Source organism: Lycium barbarum, chromosome 2, assembly GCF_019175385.1.
Source record: "Lycium barbarum isolate Lr01 chromosome 2, ASM1917538v2, whole genome shotgun sequence".
NCBI classification, from domain to species: Eukaryota; Viridiplantae; Streptophyta; class Magnoliopsida; order Solanales; family Solanaceae; genus Lycium; species Lycium barbarum.
This window is the reverse complement of record NC_083338.1, coordinates 11,275,130-11,289,478: the sequence shown is the minus strand read 5'-3', so window position 1 is coordinate 11,289,478 and position 14,349 is coordinate 11,275,130. Positions and strand designations below refer to the sequence as shown.

Genomic DNA, 14,349 nt, shown 5'->3' with positions numbered 1-14,349 from the left:
CCTCCACTTCCATTGAGAATAACTGTCTCTTCTTCTTGCATATATGGCCAAATGAGTATTTGTCATCACAGTTGTAACACAGACCTTTACTTCTCCTTTCTTCCATCTCAGCAGGAGTAAGTAGTTTTGGATTTCTAAAAGCTGGTTTGGGATTGTTGGTACTGTTAGTGTTTTGGGTAGTGGTGTGTATTGGTCTAGGGACATGGGTTGATTTAGGAGGGTTATATGGCTTGGAGTAAGGTTGATTATGAGGTTGAAAAGATGGTGTAAACTAGTGGTATTTCTGGAGGTTGACAGATTAAAATTTTGGAAGAAAACTTGTTGTTGAATGTCTAGTGTCTGTTCTTGGATCCTTGCCAAGCTAATGGCCTTAGCCAAACTCCTTGGCCCTAACATCTTAACTGTCATCCCAATTTCAGGTTTCAACCCTCTCACAAAGCAACTAACTATATAATCTTCAGAAAGATCAACTCTAGTAAGTAATTCATCAAAGATATCAAAGTCTCCCATGGGATCATCAAAAAGTTCAGTACCAAACCTAGAGTACAAACACTTGATGTACTCTCCCCATCTTGGCCAATCCCTTGTTAGCCTTTGTTTCATATATGCTTGATGCCACTGTAATGCCTTGCCTTCCAACCTACAGGAAGCAATATTTACCTTTGCATCATCAAGAATTTCACTTACTTCAAAGAACTGCTCACACTTGTATAACCATTCTTTCAACTTAGTGCCATCAAAACTTGGGAATTCCATCTGGTATCTATGGTTTGTGAGTTGATCTCTAAGTCCAGCTTGCCCTCTATACTCAGCCTCATTGATTTCCACATGAGGTCTTCTGTTTGCTCTATAGTTGTCTTCCTCCTGTACTCCATTCCTCTCTACTTCAATTTGAGCTGGGCCATTTCTGTTTCCCACTAACAACCTCTTGATTTCCTCCATTGCTTGTGCCATCTTAGTGTCTACAGCTTGTTGCATTTCTGCAATAGAACTGACAACTCCTTCTATTGAACCTTTCAAAGAATCAACTTCCCTTCTCAGTTCTTGCATTCGAGTGTTGTGGTCTCCCATTTTACAGATCATAAGATCGAGGCTCTGATACCAATGATGTGAATTGGAATTTACACAGCTAGATAACAATTTGAATGATCCTAAAGAGGGGGAATCAATCCCTCTTGAACAGATTCACTCTAGACCAATTGGAAAAATAGGAAGAGAATGAGAATGGACTAGAATTGAGTTATTCTTTCATTGACCATCAAAAACATGCCTTACACAATGGAGAAGTAGATCTATATAGTTGAGTTAGGTAGCAAATGCAGTTACAGACTTGTAACTGATTTTTGGATCTGTAACTAACTACTTCTAACTGATTTTCTAGACTTCTAACTGATTCTAACTGATTTGTCCAGCTAAGCTACATCCATTAGTTCTAACTGTTCTAACTGATTTGTCCAGCTAAGCTAATTACACTACTACAATTTGAGCTCATAACATACTCGAGTCTACGTTGGATTTACTAGCCAAGTTGTGGCATTTTCGTTCAATATATTTTCAAGTTGACCTATTTGGACCTTAAAACACAACTCTTCTAGCTATGATTTTCACTTCCATACCTACAGTTAGCTGAACACTCACAGCTGAACACTCACCTTGAAATCCATCTCAGCACTAACCTGCATCGCATATTCAATAGTTATAATAAAACATGGCGAAGCTCTAACGAGCATCTAAAAGTACATACTATGCAGAACATAACCTACGAGGACGATCAAGATGAATAATAACTTCTTTTACAGCAAAAGGACCATTAAATATCTGTTAAGGCTTTTATGAATGCCAGATGACTAAACAAGGAAAACAAGAAAAGCAAGCAATCTTCACCAACAAAAACATAATTATTTACAAAGAAGGAAAATGATGAGAATAAGTTGCAAAACCGAGCAAGGGAAAATGACAGAAGATATCATTGTCTGATCCAAATTTGCAAACAAGGTATTTCATATGAAGCAAACCTGACAAATAAGTTCAAACAATACAGAAACTTTGAGACAGTAATGTCAAACATCTCCCCAAAGAAGCAAGTATATAGTACATATTTCATCATTTTTCTTTGTATTGTGATTCCTATAGGATCATTATTGATAAAACCAAAAGTAAAATATCATTTGTTCATTCTTTAGACTGTCAGATGAGTTTTGGTATTGTGAATAAGAACGGAGTAAAGGGCTACCAACCACTGTCTTTTGATATAAATTTATATGAACATGCATTTTTTTTGTTTTATCTCTTTCCCATTTATCTAGGATGAACTTGTCGTTGTTTATTCATCAAATGAATTTTCAATTTCTATAAATCTCTCTACTGTGTAACAGCCAAAAAAAAAAAAAAAGTTGGGTAGGCCACTTATTTAATTTTGCTTATAAGCTGTTTTAGATAAGTTAAGCCAAACGGGCCCAATTATTTTTTTGGGCTTATTTTAAGCACAAAATGACTTTAAGCTGGTCAGCTAAACACTCAAAAAAGCTGAAAATAACTTATAAGCTGTTTTCAGCAACTTATAAGCGAATCCAAACGGGCTCATATTTGCTAATTTCAAAACATGCAGAACCTTATTGATGAAGTTCATTATCATTATCAAAGCATAAGATAATCCTATATATAGATAAGTTTGACACATAATTATTATACTATTTTTATCAAAACTTCAACAGCATGTTCAATCGCATACTATCGATCTCAACAACACTAAAGGTAATTAATCAAAGGAAAGCAATCCAGGCTTTGTTACATACAAAAACAACGTCATACCCAGTATAATCCCACAAATGGGAGCTGGGGAGGATAGAGTGTACGTAGATCTTACCGCTACTGGCCAACACACAAACAAAAAAGATCTAACAGATACAATTCTAAGAAGTTGAACACAGCAGAACATGGAAATTTGGTGAAAATTAATAAGATCTCATTGGTTATCATCTTTCCCTTGTTGGATTAGAAGCCTTGATGATGATCAATATTACTTCCCACCGAAGTTGCGAAAACCGCCTCTCTTACTATAGTTTCTCCTTCCTCCATTAGGTCTTTGTGCATAGTATTTCTTATTTCCCATAGTTGATGAAGTTCCAAACATATTCCAAAGGCCACATGCGGTTGAAGCTACACTACTCACTGTACAAAGCATATCAAGAAACTTATCAAATGTCTCTTTATTATAATTTCCCTCCTCACTACTAGTAGGATTTGTTGTTTCTTGCTCTTTCAATAATGTTTCGTACATGTAAAGCAAGGAACAAGCCTTTGAAAAATCGGGGAGAGGAAACTGAGATGAGATTGTGTCTTGGTAAGCCGAATATTGAGAAGGCAAACCAGCAAGAAGTTGCAAAACCAAATCCTGATCTGATACAAGATTGTTGATTTCTGCCAGAGAATTGGCTATGGATTGCAATTTTTTCACATAAGATTCGATGGTCTCGTGATCCTCCTTTCTGGTACCGTGAAATTGCATTTTCAGTTGAGCTCGCCTGATCTGATCATCTTGAGCTGAATGTTTTTCGTCTTTTTCAACAGTATCACATTTCTCTGATGGAAAACTAATTGTTTGGTTCTGGATGATTGAAGTCTCTAGTCTTTCTTTTCTCCTCTCTCTGGCTGGTATAGTTTTTTGGTTGGTTCACTTTACCCTGTAAGGTTGAAAACCTTAAGATTCGTTTGATACTGTGAACAAAACTTTTCAGTTAAGATAATATGATGAGGTGACAATTCATTGCACTATGGTCTAATTTGGTTGGTGGATGAAAAGTTGACTAGCACAATTACTTAAAGAGAGTCAAGAAACGTACATAAAGAATATCAAACTTTTGTTGTGGCCAAAATTTTCTTTGCTTGTGAATGTGCCTTTGTCATCTGTTCTAAACTATGGAGTTAATTCCCTTGTCATTTAGGGTCTGTTTGGAAAGTCACCTGGTAATTGGAATTGGTGTAATTACTAGGGTAGTAATTACACAGTCTATTAAATTACACATTATTGTAATTACAACGATTTGTTTGTTTGTCACAACATAATTACGACAACTTGTTTGTTTGTCCAATTTGCCATGTGTCCTTCCAAACATGCTCTTATTTTTTGCGAATTGTCTGTTAAGATTTTTTTTATTTTTTTTAGGTATGTTTGCTGGAGAGAATGAAATTTTTGTGGTGTTCAGTGTTTCTTGAGAAAAATAATAATAGTCGAATGATTTATAATCTTAACATATCAACAACAACAACAACATACCCAGTTGAATCCCACAATGTGGGGTCTGGGGAGGATAAAGTGTACGCAGGCCTTACCCCCACCTTGGAAGGTAGGGAGGCTGTTTCCGAAAGACCCTCGGCTCAAAAGAAAACAAGGGACAAGAGTCAGATACGGACAAGCAAATCAAAACAATGTGAAAATGAGATAAGTGATTTTAGTAGGGCAATTTGCGGGATTGCCTTTCGCTGGGGTGGTCTTTAATTTTTGCCCCTCAAATTGGTGGTCTTTAACTTTTGCCCTTCGCTAAAAATTTCTTGGTTTCGGGTTTGAACCCCCGCTCAGTCAAAAAAATTAAAAAAATTCACAAGGCAGAGTTTTACAAATTCTGCCTTGCGATTTTTTATTTTTTATTTTTTTTACTGAGTTGGGGTTCGAACCCACAACCTCGAGGTACTAGGCAAAGGGCAAAATTTAAAGACGACCAATTTGAAGGGCAAATATTAAAGACCATCCCAAATGAAGGGCAATCCACGCAAAAAAATGATTTTAGTAGGCAATTGCAAAACCTAGGTGATTGTTCAGGAAATTAACTCTAAACTTTGAGACACTATCATTATTTTTCTTGAATTACTTTGTCGTCTATTTTTCCTTTAGCTTGTTTTGTTTAAGCATTGTTGTGTTGCGGGTCTAACAGAAATAACCTCTCTACCCCTCAAAAGGTGGAGGTAAGGTCTGCATATATCCTACCTTTTTCAAATCTCACTTGTGAAATTAAACTGAATATTATTGTTAAATTACGATTATTTTCTTTTTTTAACTAGGCAAAGCACGTTCATGATGAAATACACGCGAGGAGAGGACTTACCCTGCTGCGAGAAGAAATTGAAGGATGTTGAGAAAGCAAAACACAAGCATAATAGAGAAATGAAAGGCAATGAACTCTGGAATTTTAATTTTAACCTGCTTTATCATGACCGTGAATATTAAGGTTTTGATACACTTATTAGGAATATTATTAATAGATTTGATTACATTACTCTTTATTTCTCCTTAAAAAAGTAATAATGCTGAGATAATTAGATAATTATTACTTCCTCCGACTCAAAAAGATTGTCATAGTTACGAAGTATTTGGAAAGTCAAAGAATATTTTTTTTACCATAATGTTTTCAAACGTTTCCGAAATAGTGTGACTTATATAGTAGTTTTTATGTAGTTTCTAAATATGTAGTAATTTTTATTTCAAAACAATTGAAGATTCTATGTCCGAATTGCACCAAACATCAGTTATTTTGCCCCTCCTAATCCAAAACATGACAATCTTTTTGGGACGGAGGAAATATATAAAGCATCTATCGGATCAAGAGTAATTTTTTTTAACAATATCAATGCCATCTAAGGGAAATTTATTTAAACCAAACTTACTTTGCAACTGAAATTACATTTCAACTGGACCGTTTGAGTTTGATTTTCTTTGCATTAACTCATACTCTCGGCATCCCAATTTCTTTGACACTTTTCACTTTTCGAGAGTCAAACGAGTTGTTCTTTGACCGTCATTATTTTAAATGTTTTTAAATATTTTAAATAATAAATTATTGACTTATAGTACTTTTTACGTAGTTTCCAAATATGTAAATTTTATTTCGAAAAATTTAAAGATTCTATGTTCAAACACACGATCAAAATTAAGAAGTTTGACTCTCGAAAAGAGAGAAGTATCAAACAAATTGGCACACATGGAGTACTAATAAATGGTGGTACTTTCAATAGCATTGAAATGGCAACTAAAATCAACTAACAAGTCAAGTAGATTACTTTTTACGGTTATCAACTATGTTGCTTGGACTCTTCATTTTCGGTGCCGCATTTATGTTGACACGACATGGGTGGGGATGTGGGATCCATCCCCGATTTGGTCAACCAATTTTGGATACTTTGACCAGAATCGAGGGAGAAATTCCGGACTGATTCAATGATTTATGTAATCAAAATAAAGTTGTGTTGAAATTGAAGAAAATGGAATAACTTGTATATAGAAATTTTCATGTGACTCCTTTTCCAATTTATCTCCTTCCAAGATTCCCTCTTGATCAATATTTTCTCCTCAATTTTTTCACATAATATCTGATAATTTAGGTTTTATAACTCTATTTTTATGATTTTAAATTATTTTTTGCCGAATACTCGCACCTGGATTCGTAACCACAGATCTTCAAATTTAGATCATGACGAATCCGACCTCTAGATCCGTACCCGTATCCGACACCGGCACCCGAGTCCGAGCAACATAGGTTACCAAGAACCTACTCTTAGCTCCCGTTTGGTCATAGATTTTGGGAGCATATTTTATAGATTTGTTTTCAAATCTTTGTTTGGACATAAAATTTTGACAGATTTTGAAAATAAATCTTCAAGTTCTCAAATTCTGGCTCAAACCTGTTTTTGCGCCAAGATCTATGTTTTGGCCTTTTCAAAACTTTTAAAAACTACCTCAAATTTTTGTATTTTACAAAAAAAAATCTATCTATTTATGACCCAACTAATTTTATCTACCATGTTCCTCTGTTTAAATCGTATCTACCATGTTTCCACAATTAAAGCAATCTCTTCTATAAAGGTGAAGATTGTTCGTACAATCTAGGAAGATTATATTAAAGAATAGCTAGGTACTACCGTTGTTTTTTTCTTGCACGGATGACTCTTTGTATTGTAATTTGAATTGAAGTAGCAAGTAAGTGTGTTATTAGCAATTGTTGGTAAAATATCATGTCCTGCATAATTTTCGATTAACAAGTATGTATGTTTTGTATGGTTGAGTATTCTTGATAGTTTTTAGAACTTGTGGGTATAAATAATGTTTCATGTTTTCCAAAACAAAAAGTGAAATATGCTTTGAAAAATTATGACTAAACACATTTTTAAAATTTGAAAAACTTCACCCAAATCAAGTTTTTTTTAAAAAAAAAAAAAAAAAAAATTGAAAATCTATGGCCAAACGCTAGCTTAGTGATGAGTAACCGTAGACTTTGGTCTTTTTCAATAACATTGATCGTCAATTCAAATAGAATAACAAATTAAGGTGTGTTTTCAATTACACTTGTCATTCTATTTTTGGCTCCTTAATAAACGTATCAAGTTAAAACATGATGAGTAAAAATGAACGAAGGGGGTATCATCACAAAAGACTTAATTTAGGTACCAGTTCAAGCTTTGATTACAAGAAATCGAAGATCCATTTACTTGACGACAAACACATCTAAAAATTTCTATCCATTATACCATTCTCTTAATTCCACTTGCATTGAAGCTTTGGATTAATGTAATTACAAGCAAGTTCACAAAAAGGAATTAGGCTAAACGACAAACTAGGAAATAATTGATGAGGTACCTTGTTACACCCCGGACTTTCAGTGTTACACCCCGTACCTCGGAGAAGCACTGGTTAAATTTGAATGTAAGTATGTCGAGTTATGGCTAGGTAAAACAACTTTGGAGTATGAGGAACGAAGCATTATTAAGTATATTGTTTAAGTAAAGGATGATTATGATCTTGAAAGTCGTAATCGGGAAAGACTATTTTGAAACACAAGAACATGACCATTATCATGTATAATAAATGATAAATATCATGTATGGAGAGTTTCGGAAGATTTCGAGATCAAGCAAATTGAAGAAAATAAGTTTGACGAAAATTTGGGAAATGCCGGCAGGATTTTGGGCAGATTTTTAGTCAACTTTGGAGGGGCATATCTCCTAGTATATTAGGAGTTTTAAGGTGATTCAAAAGCCTAAAATTAAGTTCGCCGAGTCTAGTTTCTAACGCAACAAACCTCTCATCGATAGGACATCGGAGTAGAGAATTATGAGCGTTACAAGTTAGGCTGACAGAGCAGAAACAACACTGCTACAGTACTGCTACAGTGCCACCGACTTTTCCCACCTATAAAAGGGTCAAGACCCCATTTTTCAGCCCCAAAAACAGATCCTAAAGCTCAGCACACATATAGGGGCAAATATGTCATAAAAAGTGAGGGTTTGAAGTGATTTTTGGCTAATCAAGGCTCGGGTAACGCATAGTTACGGTTATAGCACCGTTTTGCGGTGGATTTCGGCTTGGATTCAAGGTGAATATTGGAGATATTATTGTTATAACAAGGAAAAGGTATGAATCTCTCCTTATTGGTATTAATTTCGGCTTCTTTACGGAAATAAAGTTATTAAATAATCGTATCACAAGTTGGTTAGCTGAGAAATTTAGAAAACATCGTGTGTGATGTTTTAGGAAATATATTGGTATGGATAATGGTGTTGATGATGTTGGTATTGTTGTTGTTGATTGGTTGTTGATATTATGATTTCGGGCTAGGCATATAAACAGGGGAGATACTGCCCGAATTTCGACAGAATCTAAAAGGATTTTAATTAAAGTTTTGAGACAAGTGCATGATGACGAGCCTAACAATAGTATGAATGGTTTTATATGTAGATTGCGAGTCAGGAAGTAAGTGGAAGTCGAGAAATTATCTTCCAGGTATGTTAAGGCTAGTCCCTTTCTTTCTAAAGGCATGATCCTTTCGTTACAAACCTTTGTGTCATACCCATAATATCATTGGTTTCACAAATGCTAGAAGTCCACGAATTTCGTGATCCTTATGATGTTATTGAACTTCTAAAGGCATGATTCTTTTCCTACCAAACCATGCATGAATTCCATGAAAATTTTCATTTCCAAAAATGTTAGACATTCATGACTCTTAAAGTTTTTATGATGGTAAAAATGAATAATTTTTTTATGATAACCATGATGATGATTATGAGGGATTTATTTATCCAAGCTCCAAGGCCTACAGATTTCATGTTAGTATGAGATGAGTTTTATTCATAGAAATTTCCATGTACATGAGCTTTATATTATTATGAGGTGATTGAGCTTACTTTGCAATTTCTTAATTTCCTTCATTGTTGGTAATCTCACCTTATGACCCTTGTTCCTTCAAGGTGGGATAAACGATGATGATTGATCCATAATATAATCGGAGGCTACTGACCTTACGTCACTCCGATATAGTTGTGGCTTTTGATTGGGCTCTTATGCATGCTTTATATATATGTATGTATTTTCTCACACCGCGCCGCGCTATAGTCAGCCGGGCATGGCACGTAGATGTGACACCACTGCAGTGGACATGTTATGATATCGCCCCGGACGCGGGAGGCCCGGACGCGGGCTAATGATGATAACACCGAACCTTAATGGCCGGGCATGATAATATGTATATGACACCGAGCCTTAATGGCCGGGCATGGTACTATGTATATGTATAGAAATGTTTTTTTTTAAAGGCTAAGCATGCATGACATCTGCCTTATGAGGCATTCAGATGTACAGGTTATCTCTCTTATTCCATGTTACCTTTGATATCTATATTATGTTGTTATTCATGCCTTACATGCTCAGTACATTATTCGTACTGACGTCCCTTCTTGTGGACGCTGCGCTCATGCCCGCAGGTAGGCAGAGAGACGGATCAGACCCGTAGGTCTTCTATCAGCGGATTCTCAGGAGCACTCCACTTTCTTCGGAGCTGCAGTCTACTTGGTATTGTCCATATGATCATTTGTATTCCATGTAGAGGCTCGTAGACGTGTGTGTACAGTTAGATATTTTATAGCTCTACCGGTTCATAATGTTGTATAATATATATATATTAGTGGCCTTGTCGGCCTTATTGTGAGCTCTTGGTACTTTATTGTTAGCCTTGCCGGCTTTATGATATACGTTATGTTGTGGCGACCTTGTCGGTCCGCATATGTACATATGTGCTGAATAAGCAGATATTCCTATTTTGGACCTTTTCTGCGTGCAGGTGTTCTTGAGTTATGGTTTCTAATATTCAAAGTAACGGATAAGTCAGGTGGTTCCCGGCCTACGGGTCAGAGCCCGTCATACTCCTGGTAGGGGTGTGACATACCTAAAACGAAATATTTAATTGGGCAGAGAAAATGGAGAGGCACCACTACCAAAAACATGAAGAAAAAAAATGAAGAAAAAACATTCCTCCATACCAAAAATGCCCTAAAAGGAAAACGAAAATATTATAATAGAACTTCAACTGCACATCATGTTGTATATCATACATCTCAAAGACAAACTTTAAATAGGAGTAGCAATTCAAGCTTTTGAAGATGAGGATTAGTCAGATCCATTTACTTAAACAACAAACACAAAAAGGAAACAAGGGTTGTTGACAATAAGACTAGAGCTCTATTCATATCATTAATCACTTTTTTTTTGCGTCTGCCAAATTTTCCAGCCAGCCACTGCACCCACTGCACTCATTGAACCATTGCGTCTGCCAAATTTTCCAGCCAGCCACTGCACCCACTGCACTCATTGAACCAATTGCAATCATCCTCGATGCACCCACTGCACTAACTGCACCAGCTACAGTAGTGAATGTAGCCGCTGCACCCATTATAGTACTCGCTATACCCACTATAGTAGCCACCTTCTCTAGGGTAATAAAAGCAGACGACTCCTCTTCACCAACAACACGAGGATCACTTCTATTTTGCTCCTCATGATGATCCTGCAACTATGGGTGGTAAAATTAGCTCTTTAAAATATAATCCGCCTTACTCGCTTAAGTTTAGGTGGGTTATATTGAAATGCTCAATTCAAAATATTTGATATTTGGACAGATACATATCTCAAATTAATCTATAAAAAATCTTGTTAAAGTATGTTCAATAAAACATTATATTTTTGTTTAATGTGTTATATAACCAATAATAAAGAATTTGTTTTTATCAGACAACAACAACATACCTGGTGTAATTCCACAAGTGGTCTGAAGAGGTAGAATATACACACACTTACCTTTGTGTGACGCAGGAAGGCAATTTGTTTTTATCAGACATTCAAAAAATGATAAAAGAATAAATAAAGTAATTAAAACTTAATAAGAATTAGGAAGATTAAATTATGACCCTTTTTTAGTTCATTTTAATTCAACCCGTTTTCAGCCCAAGTAAATTTTAGACGAGTCTCACAACTCATTTTGACCTATCCATTTGACACCAGCGGTGGATACAGCTTGTAGTACCGCGTTCATATGAAACATTGAAACCTAGTACTTTTGACATAGGGTTTTGATTTATGTATACAAATTCGCTAAAGTTTCAATAAAAATAAAATATGAACTCAGGATTTTAAAAACATAAGTGATTCAATATTAAAAATTTTAAAATTAAAGTCATAAAATTTAAATCTTGAGTCCGCGACACCCTTACCTGCAGTAATATGCCCTTCAGCATGTTCACCATGGAACAAGCCTCTTCGAAAGTGGGGAGAGGCCACTTTGATGATATTATTTTCTTGACTGGCTCGTATTGACTAGGCAAACCAGCAAGACGTTGCAACACCAAACCAACAAGAAGTTGCAACACCAAACCAGCAAGAAGTAGCAACACCATGTCCATATCTGATATTGGACTATCGATTGCTGCTAGAGAATCTTCAACATAGTTCAATATTTTCACATAGGACTCAATGGTCTCATCATCCCCCTTTCTTGTACTGTGAAATTGCATTTTTAGTTGAGCTCGCTTCATCTGATCATCTTGAATTGAATTTGATTCGTTTTTGTTGATCTGAACTCAGGATTTTAAAAATATAAGTGATTCAATATTAAAAATTCTAACATTAAAGTCAGAAAATTTAAATCTTGAATCTGCGAACCCCTTGCCTGCAGTAATATGCCCTCCTGCATGTACACCATGGAACAAGCCTCTTCAAAAGTGAGGAGAGGCCACTCCGATGATATTATTTTCTTGAGGGGCTCGTATTCACTAGGCAAACCAGCAAGCAGTTGCAACACCATGTCCGAATCTGATATTGGACTATCGATTGCTGCTAGAGAATCTGCTATGGAGTTCAATATTTTCACATAGGACTCAATGGTCTCATCATCCCCCTTTCTTGTATTGTGAAATTGCATTTTTAGTTGAGCTCGCTTGATCTGATCATCTTGAATTGAATTTGATTCGTTTTTGTTGATCTGAACTTAGGATTTTAAAAACATAAGTGATTCAGTATTAAAAATCTTAAAATTAAAGTCATAAAATTTAAATCTTGAATCCTCGACACCCTTACCTGCAGTAATATGCCCTCCTGCATGTACACCATGGAACAAGCCTCTTCAAAAGTGGGGAGAGGCCGCTTGGATGATATTATTTTCTTGACTGGCTCATATTCACTAGGCAAACCAACAAAAAGTTGCAACACCATGTCCAAATCTGATATTGGACTATCGATTGCTGCAAGAGAATCTGCTATGGAGTTCAATCTTTTCACATAGGACTCAATGGTCTCATCATCCCCCTTTCTTGTACTGTGAAATTGCATTTTTAGTTGAGCTCGCTTGATCTGATCATCTTGAATTGAATTTGATTCGTTTTTGTTGGAACTATAAGCTTTCTCTGTTGGAAAACTCATTGTTATGTTTCTCACTGAGTGAACTATGCTACTTTCTCTCTCTCTCTCTCGTTTTTTGATTGTCTGAGCAGACTGCACCTCTAAGGTTGAAGACCATAGAATATATACAAAAAAATATTAGCAATTAAATATAGCATTAAAGTTACTGCCTATTCAATTTTGGTATTATGGACATATAAAAAAGAATAGATAGGGAGGAAATGAAGGGATTGGACAGCAACATTTTACGAGTATCTGTTCTCCTTTTTTATTAAACTAGTACGATGAGAGAGATAGAATATTATTGGTGGATGAAAAGAATATGGCTTTCACTAAGGACTACTTTTTGTGGTGGATGAAAAGTAGACCGGGATATATACTTAAGTTAAAGTGAGTCAAAAAATATAGTGTACTGAATATCAACTGGCCTGAAAATTTATTGCTCAATACTAGTAACACGTTTTAAATTCTAAAAGAGGTAAAAGGGTAAAAACACATCTGAAGTATCATCTTTGTTTGAGTTTTCTACCTGAACTATTAGATATGAGAGTCTCGTACTTAATCTTTCACCAACTATTTTGCAAATTAAAATACACCTCAACTATCAGTTGTTCACTTTTCCTACCCAAACTATCACCAACTAATTTGTAAAATACAACTCATTAAAAGTGAACAACTGATAGTTGAGGTGTGTTTTGCAAAATCGTTAGTGATAAGTTAGGTAGGAAACTCGCACACCTGATAGTTTAGATAGAAAACTCAAAAAAACAAAATGGTAATACTTGTGTTTTTGACCCTTATCTCATTTTATAAAAAGCAGTACTCCTAATCTTTATAGCTTTTAGTTTACCTTTAACGAAAATACAGAAATCTTATTCCCGTAAGGGTGGCTCAGTTGGTTGAGCATGGGACTTTCATAATGGAAGTTTTCTCTTTCGGAAAACTCATTGTTATGTTTCTCACTGAGTGAACTATGCTACTCTCTCTCTCTCTCTCTCGTTTTTTGATTGTCTGAGCAGACTGCACCTCTAAGGTTGAAGACCATAGAATATATACAAAAAAATATTAGCAATTAAATATAGCATTAAAGTTACTGCCTATTCAATTTTGGTATTATGGACATATAAAAAAGAATAGATAGGGAGGAAATGAAGGGATTGGACAGCAACATTTTACGAGTATCTGTTCTCCTTTTTTATTAAACTAGTACGATGAGAGAGATAGAATATTATTGGTGGATGAAAAGAATATGGCTTTCACTAAGGACTACTTTTTGTGGTGGATGAAAAGTAGACCGGGATATATACTTAAGTTAAAGTGAGTCAAAAAATATAGTGTACTGAATATCAACTGGCCTGAAAATTTATTGCTCAATACTAGTAACACGTTTTAAATTCTAAAAGAGGTAAAAGGGTAAAAACACATCTGAAGTATCATCTTTGTTTGAGTTTTCTACCTGAACTATTAGGTATGAGAGTCTCGTACTTAATCTTTCACCAACTATTTTGCAAATTAAAATACACCTCAACTATCAGTTGTTCACTTTTCCTACCCAAACTATCACCAACTAATTTGTAAAATACACCTCATTAAAAGTGAACAACTGATAGTTGAGGTGTGTTTTGCAAAATCGT

At 35.3% G+C, this 14,349-nt stretch overlaps 2 protein-coding genes across 3 annotated transcripts; both read right to left on the bottom strand.

Annotated features, from left to right (window-relative positions):
- Positions 1–3,019: 3,019 nt before the first annotated feature.
- LOC132628346 (uncharacterized) lies at positions 3,020–3,508 on the bottom strand. The gene has a single exon (XM_060344132.1). The coding sequence runs from the start codon at positions 3,506–3,508 to the stop codon at positions 3,020–3,022; it is 489 nt and encodes a 162-aa protein (XP_060200115.1).
- Positions 3,509–10,316: 6,808 nt separating this feature from the next.
- Positions 10,317–12,933, bottom strand: LOC132626169 (uncharacterized). 2 transcript variants are annotated; one of them, XM_060340930.1, is made up of 4 exons: positions 12,395–12,933; positions 11,988–12,299; positions 11,533–11,892; positions 10,317–10,835 (listed from the first exon to the last, which is right to left on the bottom strand). In XM_060340930.1, exons 1-4 carry the CDS (start codon positions 12,734–12,736, stop codon positions 10,521–10,523), a joined length of 1,329 nt encoding a protein of 442 aa, XP_060196913.1. In that variant the 5' UTR covers positions 12,737–12,933; the 3' UTR covers positions 10,317–10,520. The 2 variants fall into 2 exon arrangements, with proteins under 2 accessions (XP_060196913.1, XP_060196914.1); XM_060340931.1 differs by having other exon boundaries at positions 10,317–10,829.
- Positions 12,934–14,349: the final 1,416 nt, after the last annotated feature.